The sequence below is a fragment of the Mugil cephalus genome, chromosome 20 (assembly GCF_022458985.1).
Source record: "Mugil cephalus isolate CIBA_MC_2020 chromosome 20, CIBA_Mcephalus_1.1, whole genome shotgun sequence".
NCBI lineage: Eukaryota > Metazoa > Chordata > Actinopteri > Mugiliformes > Mugilidae > Mugil > Mugil cephalus.
The window spans coordinates 11,502,323-11,520,808 of record NC_061789.1 but is presented as its reverse complement, the minus strand read 5'-3'; the positions used below and the strand labels follow the sequence as shown (position 1 = coordinate 11,520,808).

The 18,486-nt window shown below is 42.7% G+C and overlaps 1 protein-coding gene across 5 annotated transcripts; it reads left to right on the top strand.

Moving 5' to 3' along the window:
- Positions 1 to 1,379: 1,379 nt before the first annotated feature.
- Positions 1,380 to 16,823, top strand: LOC124997645 (major vault protein-like). 5 transcript variants are annotated; one of them, XM_047571528.1, is made up of 17 exons: positions 1,380 to 1,534; positions 2,633 to 2,811; positions 2,951 to 3,146; positions 3,274 to 3,397; positions 3,651 to 3,782; positions 9,816 to 9,910; positions 10,280 to 10,516; positions 10,606 to 10,731; positions 12,239 to 12,469; positions 12,541 to 12,776; positions 12,853 to 13,050; positions 13,149 to 13,293; positions 13,419 to 13,630; positions 13,717 to 13,833; positions 13,947 to 14,073; positions 15,546 to 15,734; positions 15,851 to 16,823. In XM_047571528.1, the coding sequence occupies exons 2-17, from the start codon at positions 2,645 to 2,647 to the stop codon at positions 15,980 to 15,982; spliced, it is 2,664 nt and encodes an 887-aa protein (XP_047427484.1). In that variant the 5' UTR covers positions 1,380 to 1,534; positions 2,633 to 2,644; the 3' UTR covers positions 15,983 to 16,823. The 5 variants fall into 5 exon arrangements, with proteins under 5 accessions (XP_047427484.1, XP_047427483.1, XP_047427482.1 ...); XM_047571527.1 differs by lacking the exons at positions 2,951 to 3,146; positions 3,274 to 3,397; positions 3,651 to 3,782 and adding exons at positions 8,834 to 9,029; positions 9,158 to 9,281; positions 9,534 to 9,665 and having other exon boundaries at positions 1,381 to 1,534; XM_047571526.1 differs by lacking the exons at positions 1,380 to 1,534; positions 2,633 to 2,811; positions 2,951 to 3,146; positions 3,274 to 3,397 and adding exons at positions 8,516 to 8,694; positions 8,834 to 9,029; positions 9,158 to 9,281; positions 9,534 to 9,665 and having other exon boundaries at positions 3,652 to 3,782.
- The last annotated feature ends 1,663 nt before the right edge of the window (positions 16,824 to 18,486 follow it).

The window sequence follows — 18,486 nt, the reverse complement described above, 5'->3', positions numbered from 1 at the left end:
TAGAAGATTTAATCATGAAGAACTTCTTTTGAAAAAAATAATTAGAAGTTCATAGAAAAAAAATGAAGATAAAGAAGACCCAACATCATTCCCTGATGAACTCCACTGGCCAGCATTGAAACGATAAACATGATGAACTTCATTAAAAGTTTTACGTTATTTTGTGTCACCTTATTTAACTTCTCTTTAAGCAATCATTTTAAACCTTTCACACAATGCTTCATATTGAGAAATATTCTATTTTACTCTGTTCTAGTTGGATAAACAATATCTTTGACAGAAAAACATTAAAATAGTGGTTTATAAAACGAATTAAACATGTAAGGGTTAAACTGGAGCTGGATGTTATCTGTGTGCGTGCTTTTCTTTTGATATTCCCCCTTGTTTTGTGCATTCTTTGTCCTCTCAGCTGAATTGTTTGTTTACCCATTAAATATCTATAATGTTATCCTGAGCCTGTGTTTTATTTTTTCTTAAGTTTTTTACTGAGACTGAGCTACTTCAAACTGAATATAAAGTGATGCCTGGCATTTTGCTTTAGGATATCCAGATTTTCCCAATGGTCTATACATACTGTCATTCTTTGTTTGGGCCCATAAGTAGTCCAAATAAATGAAAATGAACTAATCATTGGCTTTAGGAGACACCTTAAAAAGCCTCGACACATGAATGGGGAGAAGGGTGGAAGACCTGTGCAGCAGTGAAGAAGGCACAAACACAGATTTCAAAACAGAATATTGCTATGATTATACAAATATACAAATACTATTGATCTATTAAGAAGGGGTGGGATAAAATAAGTCTGTACTTCCACTTCTTTTTGGTCATGTAAAATCTGTAATTTTAACTTTATTTTTCATTTTCTTTTTGTTGTTTAGGTTCTTTATGTCCCTTGTATGGTGTATGATTATTTTGTTTGCTTTTAACATGTTCGAAATAAACTAAACTAAGTTTTTACCCATGCGTCATCAGTCCAAGTGCACTATTTTAATTTTTGAATGCATCATTTCTTTCACATGACACTACTATTGACATCTTTTATATAATTCATTGACGTTTTAAGACTGTATGTGGTCTGTCATCTGTTCGTATTTACTGATTGAATATTTGTCAGAAGTAATACCCTTAATCTTGTTGTGTGCTCTTGTGCCAGAATAAAGGCTTTTTAAAATGTTAATTATGAGTAAAGTGTCAAAAATGAGTAAGCCATTGTTATATAAAGTTTTTAAAAATAATAATAATAAAATAAATAACTTACAGATATTTATTCTAAGGGACTAACTGATTATAAATTAGGAGATTAGGAGATTTCCTGAGCTACTGAAATACGTCCTACGTCACTGCTACTACCCAGAAACTGACGCGACCTCTCCTCCTCTTCCGGTAACAGAGAACAATCTCCCCCTCGCTCGCCGTCTGCGGCCTCTTGCTCAGTAAACTTTTATTCGTTTTCTTAAAATCGACTCTTTCCGCCCGGATTCGCTTGAGCAGCCGACCGTCTTCCCGTCTTCCCGTACAGCCGCAAAGAGCACAGGTAAGACGCTGGACCAATTTCCAAGTGCATCTTCTCCAGAACTCTTCTCTGCAATCTCTCTTTGGATTCACGGGTTAAAAATTAAAAATAAAGATGAAACGTTTATGTTAATCCTAAAGCATGTAAATCGTATAAATGTCAATGTTTGTCTCTTGCAAGGCCTGGGACTTTAATTAACACTATTTCTCATGCAGTTTGACGTTGAGGTTTATCATGCGGAAGTCGTTTGGCAGGTTCTTTTGTTGGTTTGCGGATGTTGAGTGGAAACTGTAGTAAATTATCTTCTTGTTTTTCTCTTCTTTCCCTTTTGTGTATGTGAAGTGTGTATAAAGTGTGTATGTTTGAGGTCAAAAAGTCATTTACCAAATGCCAGATCTTAAAACTAACCAGATATAAGGACATAAGTTTTGTGTGTGTATGGTGGAGCTGAACGAGAAGCCCTCTCAGATTCGGCTGAGTTTTTGACATTGTTCTTTCTTGTAAATAAACCTTTTTAAGCGGTGATCACTTCTTTCTTCAGCGCATCAATATACAACAAAACCAGAATGCAATGTAAAGATGTGTACAGTCTGATGAGATTCATCCGGACCGTGTTTTAGACAGGAGCAGGCTCTTTGGAGTGTATTTTTGCCTTTGCATGAATCAGCTGTTTTGCATTAATGACCTTAGAGGGAGATCTTCCAAGTAAAAGTCACACACACCTATTTATTCTGCTTCAGGGAGAATTTTAATTTAATATTTTTTTCTACTTTTTAAACTGAATCATTTAATCCACTTCTTTACTAAGTATAATACCAAAAGTTTGATAAATTTCTGACTTTTAACCCTTTATATGTCAGTGTTCTTTTTCCATCATCTGTTGTCATTGTATTTTGTCGGTTTCAGGTTACTTGTGTCGTTGTGGCTGCTTTTTGCATCTTTATGATATTTTTTTTGTGTCTTTTTGAATCTTTTTTTTGCATCCTTTGTCTCTTCGTACTTGCCTCTTTTGTCTGTGTTCGTATCAACAGTCAGTTTAGCCGTAGGGGTCGGGGTGTTCAGTGGAGTCCGTACATGGCGTGGACCTAAAGCCCTCCACATGTTTCTGTTCCTGTGCAGCGTTTCTTTGCCATGATGTCTAAGAAGGGCGGAAACCGTGGGCCTGAGGTGGAAGCCCTGATGGATGCGTCCATCATCCAGATCCCTCCTCATCACTACATCCACGTCCTGGACCAGAACACCAACATCACCCGTGTGGAGGTCGGACCACTCACCTACATCCGCCAGGACAATGAGAGGTGGGACAGACTCTCTGTGTTGTAGCTGCTGGAGTTTGATTGTCTTCCATTTAGTTTCAGCTCCATTTCCAGTCAGTGTCTCACATCTCTTATTCAAATCAGAATTTAACATCAGTTTTTTTATTTTCTTTTTTAACAGAGTGCTTTTTTTACCGGTTCGTATGACGATGGTTCCGCCGCGTCACTACTGCGTTATCGCCAACCCCGTTGCCCGTGACGACAACGGCCAGGTTTTGTTTGACCAATCGGGTCAAGCCAAGCTGCGTCACGCCGACCTGGAGATCCGCCTGACGCAGGACCCGTTCCCTCTGTACCCTGGAGAGGAGGTCCAGAAGGTCGGCATGGAAACCAGGCTTTAGATTATTGTAATCAAAAGATTAGAATAAAAGTCAGTCTTTAAATAAAGAGAAACTACTGTGAGAAAGGTAATCTTTTGTTTGTTTGTTTGTTTTTCTCCTTCAGGACCCGACACCTCTGCAGATCGTGTATCTGGACACGGCGCTGCGTCTGCAGGCTCTGCTGGACTTTGAGGAGGTGGGAGGGGAGAAGAGAGTGGCCGGAGACGAGTGGCTGTTCGAAGGACCAGGTGGGATCCCACAGCTCCTGGAAAAACTCTCAGTGCATCTTCAAGCCTTTTGGTCACTTTCTTTTATTCTTGATGTTTTCCCCCCAGGAATATTTTTCCTCCAGATTTCTGAACAGATCAGCCCCATCGTTCCTGAAATCAAATTCACCAGATCCCAAACTGATCAAGTATCTGTGAGATGACCCACAGAGGCCCCTCCCCTCAACCCATAGGACCCAAAGATCCCCACTAACAACATCTGGTTTTCTTCCAGGGACCTACATCCCCAGGAAGGAGGTGGCGGTTCTGGAGACCATCAAGGCCACAGTGATCCGAGAGAACCAGGCCATCAGGCTGAGAGCTCGCAAGGAGGGCAAAGACCGAGGAGGAGTCCAGAGGGTCACAGGTAACAGACACACACACAAAAATCAAACTTTCTTCACACAGAACACTCCACATAATACCAACAATAGATTAGAAAGACAAAGATTTAAGGTTTCTTTCTCTTCTCCTTCCTTTGGACCGTCTGACATATCTTTGCTGACAGGACCGCCGCACGGGGGAGGATTGGCATCCTCCGTCGCCCCGGAGACCACTGGATGCTGCGGGGCCCCATCGAGTACTGCTGCTGGTATACTTAACAATTTTAAAAACTGACACTTTACTGAGGTGTTTTCTCTCTTTTTTTTTTATTTTTTTTATTTATGGAACGTTCTACTTTCTTTACAAAGTTTAAAATACTTGCACTACTTAAAATCAACTACAACAGTGGGTATACAGTAGGGTGATATTCAGTGGATGTATGGAGATCATGGTTCTCAAAATGTCCTGGGGGTATCATTGACCGTATATACTACTTGAAGGTACTCCAGGGGGTACGTGAGATTAAACAAAATGTATATTTTAAAAAACAATAACAAATTATAAATAATAATGATAGATAATATTTTAAAAATAATGTCAATGTATATATATTTTTGGAAATAATCACATAAGTAAGAATAATAAAATGACAGATAAGAATAATAAACATTTTAATAAAAATTAAAAAAAAAACATAAAATTCAACTATATTTTTAAAAAATTGTTATTTAATAAATGTTCCAATTGTAAGTTACTAAATATTCCAAGTGCAAGTTCATAAAAGGAAATTTATTTTCAGTAGGCTGTTAAATGTCTTTATTCCGCCGGATCTCGAAAGCGGAAGTCACGTTAACTAATCGCTGCTCGATAATTAAAAATTACTCAGAACTTTTCTTTTATTCATAAGGAGACCGTATAATATAAGTATCTGAAGACTGTCTACGTTTCTTATGTTGTCTCATAAATGTTTTCTCATTTATTTTCTATATTTATTTTTTTACCCACGTGACTGTTGCTGACGCCCACACGACACACATTTCCCGTCAGACGAATCTCCTTTCCGTCTGCGGCCTCTTACTCTGTGAACTTATTCTCATTTTCTTAAAATTGACTCTTTCCGCCCGGATTCGGCCGCACGTCTTCCCGTACAGCCGCAAAGAGCACAGGTAAGACGCTGGAGCAATTTCCGAGTGCGTCTTCTCCACAACTCTTCTCTGCAATCTCCCTTTGGATTCACGGGTTAAATATTAAAAATAAATATGAAACATTTATGTAAATCCTAAAGCCTGTAAATCGTATAAATGTCAATGTTTGTCTTTTGCGAGGCCTGGGAATTTACATGAACACTATTTCTCATGCAGTTTGTCGTTGAGGTATATCATGCGGAAGTGGTTTGGCAGTTTCTTTTTTTTGTTTGCTGTTTACTGGTGTTGAGTGTAAACCAGGATGCAATGTAAAGATGCGTACTGTCTGTTGAGATTCGTCCGGACCATGGTTTAGAAAGGAGCAGGCTCTTTGGAGTGTATTTTTGCCTTTGCATGAATCAGCTGTTTAATGACCTCAGAGGGAGGGTTTCCAAGTAAAAGTCATACACACCTATTTATTCTGCTTCAGGGAGAATTTAATCCTCATACCTGATTATAAAATTATTACGTTGTTACCATTAAGGGACAAAAATGCCCTGAAGCATATTATATAGCATATTTTAATTTAATATAATATTTAATTCAATATTTTTTTCTACTTTTTAACCTGAATCATTTAATCCACTTCTTTACTAAGTATAATACCAAAAGTTTGATAAATTTCTGACTTTTAACCCTTTATATGTCAGTGTTTTTATGTTATTTTATTTTATTTTTTTATGAAAAATTGTGATGCCATCACTGACATATGAAGAATTAAAAGTCAGAAATTAATCAAAATTCAGTTATTTAACAAATCTGTCTCATAAAGGTGGGTTTGCTAACTATTAACACTGAATGTTGTTAATTAACTTAATAATTAACTTAATAATCACAAACAATATTACCTTATTAATAGTAGCAAATTTGAAGGATTCAAGGGTTCTACAGTGTAGAGGTTGGCACATTCACTCCTCTACAACATTAACAGATGAGCAACGTTTCAAGTTTCAAGGAATTTTATCCGACACATCTAAAAACTGAAATAACAAAACTTTAAACACTTAACTATGTACACATGTGGATATGTGTGTGTTAGTGTGAAGAAGCCAAGTGTCTATGTGAGGGAAACAATGCGAAAGGTCCAGAGACAAAGAGGTTTACAAACAACTGGTCTCCATGATGGACGCTAAGGCCAACATGTGATGTGAGGGGAACAAAGGTGTGTCCTTTGTTCACCACGATTTTCAAATTCAAGTTACAGGTTTACTGACTATAGACTATAGACCAGTGTTTCCCAATCCTGGTCCTCGAGGAACACTGCCCTGCATGTTTTAGATGTTTCCTGCTCCAACACACCTGATTCAAATGATCAGTGGCCTGATAACGAGCCACTCATTTGAATCAGGTGTGGTGGAGGAGGAAAACATCTAAAACATGCAGGACTGGGAAACACTGGTCTATAGACAACAGTCATGAGCTAAAGTATTTTACCAGTTTCAATCAATACATACATTGGCAAGGTTGAAGTATTCTATGCTTGGTCAAGTTATGTGCAAGATAAGCTAACTAGGCCCAGATTTCCATATGCAGCCTACCGCTAAACAACTCCACATCTCACCACCTTTTTTTAACTACCTTTTCCATTGCTTAGGAGTGTCCGTCTGGTCAAAACATCCAGCTTTGTACCTGGCGCTGCATCGTGACAATTTTTTTTTTCTTCTAACCAATCAGTAGTAAGCAGCATTTTACTTCACATTTTCAACTCCAATTCACCTACTTCGGCCCAACCACAGAGGAGGTACTTTTAAGTCCTGGAAAAGTATCCCTTTGGCCTCGTTTGGCCCACCTTCTATCAACGGAAATGTCGATTTAAAGTTTGTGGTGCGCAGTGGTGTAGAGGTAGGCTGTGTATGGAAATACAGCTTAAGAGAAGAGAGTAAGGGGAAGCGCCCCCCCCCCTTTTATTGGCTCGATGACCTCAGAGGTTTTGGCCACACAGTGACCAATGGGGGTCAAGAGTGGAGGTTTCACACCTAGGTGTAAAAAGGTGAAGGCTGCTGGGAGGTTGAGTTCAAAGACCTTCTTTGTCTGGGGAACAAAAGGAGCCATGCAGCCTTGAATGGGCTGAGTCCAAACAGTCAGTGCATTTACATGCAGAGCTTAACCGAGCTATGCTCAAAACTCGACTTTCTGACTACAGTCCTTGTCCGAGTTTACATGCACCGAAAAAAAAATCTAATAACTTCTTCTGCGATCGGCTTTCTTCAATGTTTTTGTTCAGGGGTCACGTGCCAGTGCAGCGGTTGTGGAGCAACATGCGTTATCCGATTGTAGTCTGATTAAGGCGTATACATGGCAGAGAAAACCGAATTCCAATCACATTATCTGGGCGTCTTAATTGGATAAAGAGAACTCTGATTTTAGTCGGAGTTACGTGTTTACATGCACATACGTTGTCCAGGTAGATTCCGATTAAGTCTTTTTGATTTTTCTATTGATGCACTGATTCGTGTTTGTCACATGAGCTGCATGTATTCTTAAAGACTTTTATGATAGCGGTGAGAAGAGCTGATTCATGACATTTTCTCTTGACGCATTTGCAACAGACGTCCATCACATTATTTCCCCGTCTTATTTTCCCATCGACCGTCCCATTGGTTACTGGCCCCAGATTGTGTCTTGCTGACGCTCAGATGTCGTTCTGATGCTCAGTAAACTGACTCGTACTATTCAATCAGCAACAATCGTCGATTGTGTCACAAGATAAACGAGATAAACCCGTCTGGGGTTGACTTTGCACCAAGGTGTGTCTCTGTTCTTTTTTTTTTTTCTTGCACTTCTCTGTGATCTCAGTGTTCACCCAAGTGGACACGCTCAACTTTGTTTAGTTGACTTTAAACTGATAAAAATGAATGAAACCAGAGCTTGTCTTATAAACTCAGTTAATCTGTCGTCCATTGATCTGTCATCAGTTAGACTCGTGGTTGAGATATGGAGACAGAACATCCACACATTCATTCACAATGATGAATATTGGCGCATAAAAGAATAAAGACCCTTTAATGTTTTTTGTTGTTGTTGTTTTTACATATTTTTTTCTCCTTCTGTTGCATTTCTATGTGTTTTTGGTTGTTCTTTTGTCTTTGAGATCTTTTTTGGCTTTGTAGTGGTTGTTTTGTGCATCTTTGTGGGGTTTTCTACTTTCTTGTGGTTGTTTTTGTGTCTGAGATCTTATTTTTTTTCAACTTTGAGGTTGTTTTTTAGATATTACCAGGTGTGCTTCTTTTGCATCTTTGAAGTTGTTTTGTTTTTTTGTGTTTTTATCTTTGTGGGTGTTTTATGTGCCCACATTGTATTTTCATTATTGAGTTTTGTTTTTTTCATCTGTTGTCATTGTATTTTGTCAGTTTCTGGTTATTTGTGTCGTTGTGGCTGCTTTTTGCAACTTGATGATAATTTTTTGTGTGTTTGGGGTCTTTTTTTGTGTCTTTTTGAATCTTTTTTTTTTTGCATTCTTTGTCTGTTCGTACTTGCTTCTTTTGTCTGTGTTCGTATCAACAGTCAGTTTAGCCGTAGGGGTCGGGGTGTTCAGTGGAATCCGTACATGGCGTGGACCTAAAGCCCTCCACATGTTTCTGTTCCTGTGCAGCGTTTCTTTGCCATGATGTCTAAGAAGGGTGGAAACCGTGGGCCTGAGATGGAAGCCCTGATGGATGCATCCATCATCCGCATCCCTCCTCATCACTATATCCACGTCCTGGACCAGAACACCAACATCGCCCGCGTGGAGGTTGGACCACTCACCTACATCCGCCAGGACAATGAGAGGTGGGACAGACTCTCTGTGTTGTAGCTGCTGGAGTTTGATTGTCTTTCATGTAGTTTCAGCTCCATTTCCAGTCAGTGTCTCACATCTCTTATTCAAATCAGAATTTAACATCAGTTTCTTTTTTTTCTTTTTTAACAGAGTGCTCTTTTTACCGGTTCGTATGACGATGGTTGCACCGCGTCACTACTGCGTTATCGCCAACCCCGTTGCCCGTGACGACAACGGCCAGGTTTTGTTTGACCAATCGGGTCAAGCCAAGCTGCGTCACGCCGACCTGGAGATCCGCCTGACGCAGGACCCGTTCCCTCTGTACCCAGGAGAGGAGATCCAGAAGGTTGGCATGGAAACCAGGCTTTAGATTATTGTAATCAAAAGATTAGAATAAAAGTCAGTCTTTAAATAAAGAGAAACTACGTTGAGAAAGGTAATCTTTTTTTTTGTTTGTTTGTTTTTCTCCTTCAGGATCCGACACCTCTGCAGATCGTGTATCCGGACACGGCGCTGCGTCTGCAGGCTCTGCTGGACTTTGAGGAGGCGGGAGGGGAGAAGAGAGTGGCCGGAGACGAGTGGTTGTTCGAAGGACCAGGTGGGATCCCACAGCTCCTGGAAAAACTCTCAGTGCATCTTCAAGCCTTTTGGTCACTTTCTTTTATTCTTGATGTTTTCCCCAAGGAATATTTTTCCTCCAGATTTCTGAACAGATCAGCCCCATCGTTCCTGAAATCCAATTCACCAGATCCCAAACTGATCAAGTATCTGTGAGATGACCCACAGAGGCCCCTCCCCTCAACCCATAGGACCCAAAGATCCCCACTAACAACATCTGGTTTTCTTCCAGGGACCTACATCCCCAGGAAGGAGGTGGCGGTTCTGGAGACCATCAAGGCCACAGTGATCCGAGAGAACCAGGCCATCAGGCTGAGAGCTCGCAAGGAGGGCAAAGACCGAGGCGGAGTCCAGAGGGTCACAGGTAACAGACACACACACAAAAATCAAACTTTCTTCACACAGAACACTTCACATAATACCAACAATAGATTAGAAAGACAAAGATTTAAGGTTTCTTTCTCTTCTCCTTCCTGTCACGTTTTTTTTTTCCCACTCGTGGCTAAATGTGCAGGCGACGAGTGGCTGGTCTGCAAAGTGGGCGCGTACCTTCCAGGTGCTCACGAGGAGGTCATCGACATCGTCAACGCCTTCATCCTCACCGACAAGGTGACTCTCCGCTTCATCTGTTTCTGTTTCCACTTGCTGTAAAGATAGAGGCCACTTCCTGTTTTCACGGCCAAGTAAGAATCATGTGGTTACCACTATGTGGCTCAGGTGACATGTATAAAAAAACTGCGGAACTGTGACATAGATTTCTTGCTACTTCCTATTTTACAAACCCAGAAGTGAATAAACAACAGAACGGTTGAGAACAGGATTGTAGATAAAACAGTGGTTATTAACGTCTCAGCAGCATCTTTATGACGGAGACACTTCTAATTATATATGTGCCTGGACGCAGCTCTTAGAAACTTCAATTATGGTGCGTTCACAAACAGCTGCGGACCGTCTGACATATCTTTGCTGCGCCTCCAGAAAGCGCTGCACGTCCGCGCCCTGCGGCCCTTCAAAGACGCCGGCGGACAGGACCGCCGCACGGGGGAGGAGTGGCTGGTCACCATGGCCGACAGGGAGGCCCACATCCCCTCTGTGGCGGAGGAGGTGGTGGGCGTGGTAAACGTGACCACCCTGAGCAGCAGGCAGTACTGCGTGATCCTGGACCCGGTCGGGCACGACGGCAAGCCTCAGCTGGGAAAGAAGAAGGTGGTGAAGGTGAGATGCCTCCGGATACAGTGTTTAGTGTTTATAGTAAAGTCACATACCCAATCAATCAAAAAAAACACTAATCTACCTCCTTCCAGGGTGAGCGCTCCTTTTTCCTGCAGCCGGGTGAGCATCTTGAACAGGGCATCCAGGACGTGTACGTGCTGTCGGAGGAGGAGGGCCTGGTGCTGCGAGCCGTGGAGGCCTTCACCGACACCGAGGAGGTGAGGGCAGACTGATTCGGAAAAGTGGACGTCCTATAGAGCAGGTGTCTTCAAACTTTTTGACCTCGGGGTCCAACTTTTCCGGGACAAAGTGGCCCCGGTGGCGATTCAGATGTTACCACTGTGTTGGTTTGATTTGTTTTCAATAACTGAATCAAATCTACTACAGTGTAACAAGCTGAAACCAATGTGGTTCATCATGCGTACGTAAAGCTGCACGAAACAACAGGACGCCAGACAGGCTAAAAGTTCAGGAAACACGAAGCTGCAACAAGAACAGGTTTAAAGCCTCAAGTTGGTTTTATTATCACCGAGATCCCAGGAAGTGTCCCCAATTTTATCTTTTATGAATGACAAAAAAATGTTGCGCGCAGACTACAACTATTACAGTAGCCATCTGCGCTGCTATGAACATTACAGATATAGTAGTTTAAATATGAATAAATATGTAAAAATAAATGAAACAATAATTGTCCTTGTTTCTTCATGTTATATTAATGACATTTAATTAGTTTTTTATCTCTGAGCTGTAAATTTCCACACCAACATTTACCCATAATCGCAGTAAAATAGTCCATCCTCAGTCAATCTCCTGTATTAACTCCTCTCTCAACCCGTAGAAAATGTTGTGAACAAAAAAATAATTTTTTTGTCATACCGCCCAGCCCTATTAAAAATAAGAAAAGTTTAACACAATAAAAAGAACAATGAAATTGACATCAAGTCTAATTAAAATGTAGACTTTTTGACACTTTTTGATTCGATATTTGCACAAAAACGCTGCATTTTGGGGTTGGAGCTTGTTAAACGACTGAGTGACACATTGCTGTCACTAAGTGGTGGGAAGCAGAGGGGTCACCCTGATTGTTATGTAGCAGGAGCATCTTGGTTGAGCTGCTGTCATATTTCACTGCAGCGTGGCTTAGATTTCTTCACCCTGCCATTCGCCCCTTGCGCACTTTGTCCCGGTGAACTACAGGAATCTGACAGTCAACGCCCAGCTCAAACACATTAACCCCGTCCGTCCTCTGTGTGAGGAGCTGCTGCAGTGACAGGTGGAGGAGATGTACATTGCACCATTGATCTTGTGTAACCGGTCCTCAAGCAGCAGGTGGAGGAGATTAGAAAATCAAATAGTGCTTTCACAGAGGCGTGTCTGGAAGAAAGACCACCTGTACGTTCTTAAAGCAGCTCTGGTATGTAGGTAGAAAGGTGAGACACACCTGTGGGTCAGGTGACATCGTGTCAAAGTCCTCATTTTTTCTTCCTGCTAACTCATCACACACTTTTCTTTGTTTCTCTCCCGACGTCCCTCCGTTCATTTCTTCTTCTTTTTATTACTCCATCGCTTTATTTTTTCACTTACTCTGTTGTTTTTAATCAGTGCCTTCCTCCGATCCCCTCTCCTCCTCCATCTCCTCCTCCTTCTCCTCCTCCACGCCAATGCATCCCCACATTAACCTTTATTTCCACCCCCCTCCTGTCTCTGCCCCATTCTCTCTGCCAGCACATGGAGCAGGACTACGAGGAGGAGGAGGAGGAAGAGGAGGGGGCCATGGAGAGCAGGCCTAAGCGCACCCGGAGGAGCGGCATCCTCCGTCGCCCCGGAGACCGCTGGATGCTGCGGGGCCCCATCGAGTACGTCCCCCCCGCCACGGTGGAGGTGGTGCTGAGGCAAGAGGCCATCCCCCTGGACGAGAACGAGGGGATCTACGTCAGGGACAACAAGACTGGAAAGGTGCGAGCTAACTGGTTTTCTGCTCCGGCTTCATGTGACTATGAGCTAACCGTGTGCCGTCGGCCTCTCAGGTGCGAGCGGTGATCGGTCACACCTACATGCTGACCCAGGATGAGGAGCTGTGGGAGAAGGAGCTTCCTCCAAAGGTCGAGGCCTTGCTGGCCGCCCGCCTCGACCCGCTGTCCGACCGCTCCGACCGCCAAAATATGGGAGAGGACGGGCGGAGGGAGAAGACCAGGGTGGTCTCCTACAGGGTCCCTCACAACGCCGCTGTCCAGGTGTACGACTACAGAGAGAAGAAAGCCAGGTGGGGCGTCTCTCCTGACTGTGTGGGTGTTGGGTGTAGAGGTTGGATAGAGGAGCTGATCGTGTTGTGTCTGCAGGGTGATGTTTGGGCCGGACTTGGTGATGCTGGGACCCGATGAGCATTTCACCGTGCTGTCGCTGTCCGGGGACAAACCGAAGAGGCCCAACGTCATCAAGGCCATCTGCCTCCTGCTGGGGCCAGACTTCTTCACTGACATCATCACCATAGAGACGGCGGACCACGCCCGCCTGCAGCTGCAGCTCTCCTACAACTGGTAACCACACAGTCCAACGCCGGAAAACACCTCCGGTTTTACTATTTCATGATCACAATCATCTGTAACACAGGTCTTCACTGTGTTTCCCTCTTCAGGCACTTTGACATCAAGTTGCCGGCCGACTCTGCTTCTGCAGCAACTCTGTTTTCAGTTCCTGACTTTGTGGGAGATGCCTGTAAAGCCATCGCTTCCAAGATCAGAGGAGCCGTCGCCTCGGTGCAGTTTGATGATTTCCATAAGGTTAGTGTGTTTGTTTTTTTACTAAAAAAAATGACGAACTAGTTTGTAGACAATGGACCAAAATCTATATCCCTTTATTCCAGAGAAACATCTTTCTTAAATCTTAAGTTCTGTCTCGTCTGCAGAACTCCAACCGGATCATCTGTTCCGCTGTGTTCGGCTTCGACGAGAAGATGGCGATCCGCCCCAACCTTTGCTTCAAACAGAACAACTTGGTGATCAGCAGCGTGGACATCCAGTCCGTGGAGCCTGTCGACCAGAGGACCCGAGACGCCCTGCAGAAGAGCGTCCAGCTGGCCATCGAGATCACCACCAACTCCCAGGAGGCGGCCGCACGGTCACACAGACACACAAGTTTGAGATTTTGAGCGGTTAGCGCTGCTGAAAAGCCGCCGGGCTTCATGACGTGTTGTTGGTGTGCAGACATGAGGCGGAGCGTCTGGAGCAGGAGGCTCGGGGGAAGCTGGAGAGGCAGAAGATCACCGACCAGGCCCAGGCGGAGAAAGCCAGGAAGGAACTGCTGGAGCTGGAGGCGCTCAGGTGAATGCACACCTTGATGTTGAATGATGTTAAACTATGAAGCCTGATGAGGCTGAGTCCATGCAACTGTTTAGTATAAATGTCCCAGTGAATCGATGGCGCTTGTGTTTCAGCGCTGCGGTGGAGAGCACGGGAGCTGCTAAGGCGGAGGCTCAGTCCCGCGCTGAGGCGGCTCGCATCCAGGGAGAGGCGGCAGTCAGCGAGGCCAAACTGAAGGCAGAGGCTCAAAGGATCGAGGCGGTACGCCCACTCTTACTGTTCTTAGCATAAAACTCCACGCATGAGCTCAATAAAATACACCGGAGCTGCTGGTACGACTGATGTAGAGATGCCAATAATTAGCAGCTGTGAAAAAAGGAGGAGCTGGGAGTGATAGAATCAACAGGAGTAGACGCAAGAGGAGGAGGAGAATAATTTGAGGAACTGGATTTCAGAAGACTTTGTAGGTAGAAAAGAGGATGGAGTACTGTAACGAAATGGTAATGGTAAGTACAAGAATAAGAACCCGGCCGGTGTTGGCAGCTTTTCAGTGGATAACTGTGGGCTGCTGCATGTCTCTTACTGCACGCCTCTGAGATGCTGAAACGACTTGGCTGTGTCGCTACTACAAAAACTAAATTTCCAACCAACCTAATTTTCATATCAAAAATAGGGAAATTGGGCCTGTGGATGTTGGGACGCGTGGTGGTTTGGAGCTCACAGAAAGCCTGCCGAGGTGTTAAATGTTTTAGGGCATTTCAAAGAAATTTCTTTAAAAAATACTAATTAAAAAAAAGTTCTTTTTGTCAGCAAGGGGAAATTTTTTGCTTTTTGGCAATTTTATTTAGGTAGAAAATTGCTTGCATTGCTTTATTTTCCTTCTTATAAATAAACTGATGGAGTATGGTCATTTTTTGCTCAATATTTAGGCATCCAGGGCTGACTTTAGAAGCCCAGTCCAACTGAAAAACCGACCAGCAGGCTCGCTGTCAGCTACCGGTTAGCAACCAACAAGAAGATGCCATCTAACTAGCCTAGCCAACGGCAATAGGCAGTACGCGACACATCTTTGGGGTTTTCAAGTGGGCACCTCCCTTCACCGATGTTTTGTTAAGGCCCACGACACCTCAAGAAGGCTGAACAGTAAGTTCCAGTGTCTTGGGGGGCCCCCTCTCCATGCTGCCACCACACAACCGTGTAACTTTCAACCGAGAGATTAGCTTAGCCCTACTACTAACTACTAAAACCAGCTAGCCTAACCTTGCTCCCCAGCATGCTCCCCAGCTAGCATGTTTCCTCCTCAGCCACAGCCACTCACTTGATCGCTCTGCTGCCAGGGACATGTCACCCTTTGTTCTCTCCCACGAATGCCCAGCTCACACAGGAGATGGTGGGTTCCACGGCAACCCACCTCCACCGGCCGCACGCAGTCGCTCTACCCTCGCTGCTCAGCTTCTGCTGCCATCTCTGAATATCGAGCTCTCTCGCGCTCATTAGCCTCCTCAACTCTGTCTTCCCACCGGACAGTAAGCTCGATAACATACACTACCATCTCTACTTCCGCCCACAACAGCATGCGCTGGGATAATCGGCTGCACGTTTTGTTTAATGCCAACCTTAAAGCTCTGTTAAGTACATATGACTTTCATCTCTACAGCATGTCGGTCACCAAAATGATTTAATCAGAAGTTTGTTTTCATCTGTGTTTTTTTTTTTTCTGTGTGTGTGCGCAGGAGGCGGAGCTCCAGCGCCTGGCGAAGGCGCGTGAGCAGGAGCTCAACTATAAGAAGGAGATGGATAATCTGGAGGTGGAGAAGCAGGAGCGTCTGGCTCAAATCGAAAGTGCCCGCTTCAAGAAGCTGGTGGAGAGTCTGGGCAGTGACACGCTGAAGGAGATCGCCAGAGCCGGACCAGAGCTGCAGGTACCGTACCAAAAACTAGAAATTAAAATCTACTTCAGAGAGGACGTAAAGCGGCTCATTAGAAGTACCTTGACTTTGTGCAGGATTTTAAACTCACAGTGGTTTGTTTCCTACAGGTGAAGATGCTCCAGGCTCTGGGGCTCAAGTCCACCCTCATCACGGATGGCTCGTCTCCCATAAACCTCTTCACTACGGCCAACGGCCTGCTGGGGGCGCTGCCAGGGTTGGGACAGGGTTCAGCACCGTGAGGAAGGGGAGGGGAAATATAAAAATAAAAAAAGCTGACCGCGCCACAAGTAATGTTTACTAGAATTATGTTCATGCAAATGTACAGCGTGAACAATTAAAATAAACAAACAAGCTTAAAAGAAAACCCTTTTTTCTATACTTTCTATCTTATGCTTGGATCAGAAAAATTAAACAAAGTTTGTCCAGTTTATATAACCAGGAAGTTACTGAATCCTTAGATTCACTGCTTCTCTACAATCAAAATTCTATGTTCAAAACTCAGCATGAGAAATAAAAGGAACTGTTTCATTGTTCTTACATAAAAGTGGGTCGTCTAATATTAAAACGCATTTCACTCTCTGCATAAAAATGTCAGACCTCTAAAAATAAAATTTGCTGTTTGTTTATTAGATGACACACTTTCAGACGGAGCAGGGAAGCAGACTCACGTCCTTGGTTTATTTTCTCCAGGTTGTACAACGTAGACGCGATGCTCACTGTTACTGATCATTACTTTACAGAAGAAATGAGACTCTGAGTTTTGACAGAGCAGAACTGACAACATGTGATGTGTCAGTGAACTGATGCTGTTAATGGAATAATTGTGCCTAACAACTTCATAACTTTTTGTTTACTTTGTTGACACCTAAAAGCCAAAGATTTCCCTTTCTGCTTTGCACTATAGCCACAGAAATTAACAAATATAAACGTATAGTCTGTATTGAGCATTTCTACTTCTGTGGTGGAGGTTGTGTAGTTTTTCTCTTTGCCTTAAAAAGTGCTGTTGTTCCTACGTTAAGACCTGTGTGCTGCTGCTGCTGCTGGTATACTTACCAATATTAAAAACGGATACTTTACTGAGTTGTTTTCTCTCTCTTTTTTGTATATACTACTTGAAGGTACTCCAGAGGGTACGTGACATTAAACAAAATGTATATTTAAAAAACAATAACAAATTATGAATAATAATGATAGATAATATTTTAAAAATAATGTCAATGTATACATTTTTTTTAAATCATCAAATAAGAATAATAAAATGATAGATAAGAATAATGAATATTTTAATAAATATTTTTTTAAAAAACACATAAAATTCAAATTCAATAATATTTTTTTAAAATAGTTATTTAATAAATTGTAAGTTACCAAATATTCCAAGTCCAAGTTCATAAGAGGAAATTTATTTTCAGTAGGCTGTTAAACGTCTTTATTCTGCCGGATCTCGAAAGCGGAAGTCACGTTAGCTAATCGCTGCTCGATAATTAAAAATTACTTAGAACTTTTCTTTTATTCATAAAGAGACTGTATGATAGAAGTATCTTAAGACTGTCTACGTTTCTTATGTTGTATATTCATTAATTTATTTTCTATATTTCTTTTTTATTATTATTATTTTGTATTATTTATCAGACGTGCCCTCTAGCTATGGCTAACGACGTCGTAGTAATTAAAAAAAAAAAAAAAAAAAAAAAAAACCTGACGTCCCGGTGAGTAGGTTTTGCAGCAGTATTCGCTCGTGCACGATGTATTCCTGCAAGATGGCATGACATGTTGAAACGATTATCCTTCCTGTGTGGGTTGTTGTGCGTCTGATTCTGCACCTCTCCCAAGCTCGTTAAAAGCTCCTCTCGTTAACCACACATCGTGCTGAGGGGAAAAAGTATGTCAAGCTTCTTTTTGTTCCTTTTGTCTGGGCAAAGTGCATTAGAGAGATGGATCATTTTACTGTCAAGTAGTGTTTTTCCTGTTTCCAGAGATAATGAGGCACAGGCTATTTGGACTATTACAGTATAAAGACAACACCAGTAATAATTAGGAGAGTTTGAATTGTGATTTTCTCAGCCTCTCATTAAACATATCAGTACTTGTTAATAACTTTTGGAATAATAAAGGGTAGATTTTGAATCAGCACAACGGAGCACATTCATTCATTCTTCTACCTTATAAATCGTATGTCATTTTGCAGAGATACCTCGTAAGGAAAGGAGGTTGAAAGAAAAACAAAAAGGGACTGCGTGAGGCTCTGAAAGGCAAACACTAGGTATGTTTCAAATCCATGCTCCATGTACCAACCTTTAACTGTGAGCAGCGGCCCCTCCAGAGGCCTGTGCACGGCCCTGACTTAAGATACGAAGCGGAAAGACTCAAAGACATCAGCCAAAACCCTGGAAGCCTCTTAGCCTCTTATGCGATGCTCTCATTGATTTATTTTAATTGTTCAGAACCATTTCACCATATGAGAAGACCCGCTCCTTCCTTCCTGTTGTGTTTTAGCCGAGACCAGGCTGGAGAAATTAAAGACTGTACCTTTGTCGTAGTTGATAAAATGGGAACAGATATTCTCAAGAAAGTTGTGGAAAATCTAAGTCAGTTCTTTTTTTCAACCAGAAATGCTTTTCTCTGGTCTACATCTGGTCTAAGGGCTACATCACTGAAAAAAGGGTCAAGAACCACTGGTGGGATACACCAATCGGCACAAGGTGTTGACCTGGCTTCCAGATTCACTAGATCCCAAATTGAT

Bases quoted from the DNA above. Each gene is read 5' to 3' on its own strand.
- LOC124997645 (XM_047571528.1), top strand. From the start codon at position 2,645: ATGATGTCTAAGAAGGGCGGAAACCGTGGGCCTGAGGTGGAAGCCCTG. The intron at 3,398-3,650 runs GTGGGATCCCAC...GTTTTCTTCCAG, and splicing joins GTGGCTGTTCGAAGGACCAG to GGACCTACATCCCCAGGAAG. The intron at 10,732-12,238 runs GTGAGGGCAGAC...TCTCTCTGCCAG, and splicing joins CCTTCACCGACACCGAGGAG to CACATGGAGCAGGACTACGA.